The sequence below is a fragment of the Buceros rhinoceros genome, unplaced genomic scaffold (assembly GCF_000710305.1).
Source record: "Buceros rhinoceros silvestris isolate BGI_N320 unplaced genomic scaffold, ASM71030v1 scaffold32253, whole genome shotgun sequence".
NCBI classification, from domain to species: domain Eukaryota; kingdom Metazoa; phylum Chordata; class Aves; order Bucerotiformes; family Bucerotidae; genus Buceros; species Buceros rhinoceros.
This window is the reverse complement of record NW_010402413.1, coordinates 5,995-8,707: the sequence shown is the minus strand read 5'-3', so window position 1 is coordinate 8,707 and position 2,713 is coordinate 5,995. Positions and strand designations below refer to the sequence as shown.

The window sequence follows — 2,713 nt, the reverse complement described above, 5'->3', positions numbered from 1 at the left end:
AGTTGGTTTGGTTCTGTCGATACGGCTTCCCTGGTCCCCTGTAACTCCGTCTTCCTGTCCCCAGCTGATCCCGCAGATCTCTTCACTCTCCTGGTTCACCACCATCGTGCCTTTGGTTCTTGTCTTAACCATCCCAGCTGTCAAAGATGCCACCGATGACTATGTGAGCGGTCCCTCACGCACCCCTCTGCCCAGGCTGGCTGCCCACTGCCAGCTGGTCATGGGGACTTGGGGCTGGGCAAGGAGGCCGTGACCCTGGTGTGGGGGTGCGGTGCCCGGGGCCGCAGTGTTTGCGGGGGAAGGGACTCAGGACCCCGTCCAGAGGGGCTGACACTGCTGTCTCTTCCTGTCCACACCCAGTTCCGCCATAAAAGCGACAACCAGGTGAACAACCGGCAGTCTCAGGTGCTGATCGGCGGAGTGTGAGTGTCGTGGAGATGGGGCAGCTGGGGAGGGGGCACAGGGCCCTGCGGGACATGGCATAGGGCTGGAGGCAAGGGCAGAGCTCGGCAGGGCTGGGGAGAATCAAAGCTGCCAGCTCCCACCGAACTCCACTCTGCTGTCCCTCTGCAGCCTCCGGCAGGAGCAGTGGATGAACGTCCGTGTTGGAGACATCATCAAGTTGGAGAACAACCAGTTTGTGGCGGTGAGTGACAAGTGTGGTCCCAGTGACAGACAGCAGCGTGACCTAGTGCTGGGACCGCTCTGCTGTTGTGCTCTTCCGTCACCTCCTGGGGTGGAGACGTCGGGGCCTTTCCCGCCTGGAAGCTGCGTTTGGGTTGCAGTGTTTGGGCTGTGTTTGAGCTCTGGGGACTTGGCTGATGGAGGTGCTGCAGGCGATGGTGTCCAGGCCGGAGTGCTGGCAGTGCCCTGCTGAGGATGTGCAGGGAGCTCCGGGGAACCCCCCTGTCCCTGCCCTTCTGAGGGCCAAGGGCTTCCCTGGGGAAGGCGTTGGGGAGCGCTCGTGTCAGAACAACCCCTCGTATGTCTCTCCCGGCAGGCTGACCTCCTCCTCCTCTCCAGCAGCGAACCCCACGGGCTGTGCTACATAGAGACTGCAGAGCTGGACGGGTAGGTCACCCCCACGCCTGCTGGTGGCAGGGGAGGGTGAGAGGTGGGACTGAGCATGAGCTGGAGGCAGAGCAGGAGCTGCTGGGGACCTGAATCGGGGGACCATCTGTCAAGGCCCTCCCTGTCAGGCTGTCACTAACTCCACACATGGTGCTTCCTTGTCCACAGAGAGACCAACATGAAGGTGCGCCAGGCCATCCCTGTCACCTCGGAGCTGGGTGACACCAGCAAGCTGGCTCGGTTTGATGGTGAGTGCCTGCCACCTGTCCTCGGTGGTGGGGCAGCCCCTGACTTTCCTTCTCCACTACCTGGTGTGGGTCCCTCCTGGAGAAACCAGGACCATCCACGCGGTGTTGTGGCCCTGTGGCTTGAAGCGGATCGCTGGGGAGCTGGGGCTGGTGCTGGGAGCACTGGGATGGGGCTGACCACATGGAGAAGGCGTGTAACAGCCGAGCCAACCTGTGCGCCCAGGCGAGGTGATCTGCGAACCCCCCAACAACAAGCTGGACAAGTTTGGCGGGATGCTCTACTGGAAGGAGAACAAGTACCCCCTGAGCAATCAGAACATGCTGCTGCGGGGCTGCGTCCTGCGCAACACCGAGTGGTGCTTTGGCCTCGTCATCTTCGCAGGTGGGCTGGGACAGCTGCTGCTGCTGCAGCGCGTGGAGGGGAGGGGAGCGACCCCAGTGACACCCGCCTCTCTCCCCAGGGCCTGACACGAAACTGATGCAGAACAGTGGCAGAACCAAGTTCAAGCGGACGAGCATCGATCGGCTGGTGAACACGCTGGTGCTCTGGGTATGCGGAAGGCGGATCGCGGGGAGCCCTGGCTCTGGCCTGGCTGGGGCTTTGATGTCCCATCCTGTCTCCAGATCTTCGGGTTCCTGGTGTGCATGGGGGTGATCCTGGCCATTGGCAACGCCATCTGGGAGCACGAGGTGGGCGTCTGCTTCCAGATCTACCTGCCCTGGGACGAGGGGGTGCACAGTGCTGTCTTCTCCGGTTTTCTCTCCTTCTGGTCCTACATCATCATCCTCAACACTGTGGTGCCCATCTCGCTCTACGTGAGGTAGGGCAGGGGCTGAGGGGCTGGGCTGGGGCTGTGTGAGGAGCAGGCACGAGGAATTAGGGGTACCCTTTGGGGAGGGGAGATGGGCGTGGAGACCCACGGGCAGAGCTTTGTGCGTGGGGTGGGCACGGGCTGCTCTCCTGGGTATGGGCAATGTCTGCCCTCAGGGATACCCCAAGACCTGAGACCCCACAGGTCTCTCGGGGCCCCTCTGGCTGTGTCTGTCTGGCTGCTCGTCTCTCCCTGTCCTGGCTGCGCGCTGGTTATTTTGCTCTGTCCTCCTGCAGCTCCCAGGCTCCTGCACTGTCCCCTTCTCTCTCTCTTTTAATTTCTCTCTCTTTTCGTTCCCCAGCATGGGTTCTGTCACCCTTAGCCCCGAGGTAAGAACGTATCACCCCCACCCCTCCCACTAGCTCGTTGCTGTCTGCCCTGGGGAGCCGAGGGAGGTGGTTTGGGGCACACAGGTGTGTGACATGCTGAGGGAGCCCTGCGGGCCGCCCCCTTGATGCCAGGCCCTGCACCCCCAGCCCTGGCTTGGCGGTGGCTGTCGGTAGGGGCCGGGGGGCGCCCCCG

At 62.7% G+C, this 2,713-nt stretch overlaps 1 protein-coding gene across 1 annotated transcript in view; it reads left to right on the top strand.

Annotated features, from left to right (window-relative positions):
- Window positions 1-2,713, top strand: part of ATP8B2 (ATPase, aminophospholipid transporter, class I, type 8B, member 2) — a gene marked incomplete at both ends in the record, with an annotated part of 8,435 nt that overhangs the window by 358 nt on the left and 5,364 nt on the right. Inside the window, 8 exon segments of the mRNA XM_010132636.1 lie at window positions 65-163; window positions 361-422; window positions 574-646; window positions 1,001-1,071; window positions 1,240-1,319; window positions 1,543-1,701; window positions 1,781-1,869; window positions 1,944-2,140. Of these exon segments, the coding sequence (XP_010130938.1) occupies window positions 65-163; window positions 361-422; window positions 574-646; window positions 1,001-1,071; window positions 1,240-1,319; window positions 1,543-1,701; window positions 1,781-1,869; window positions 1,944-2,140 (830 nt within the window).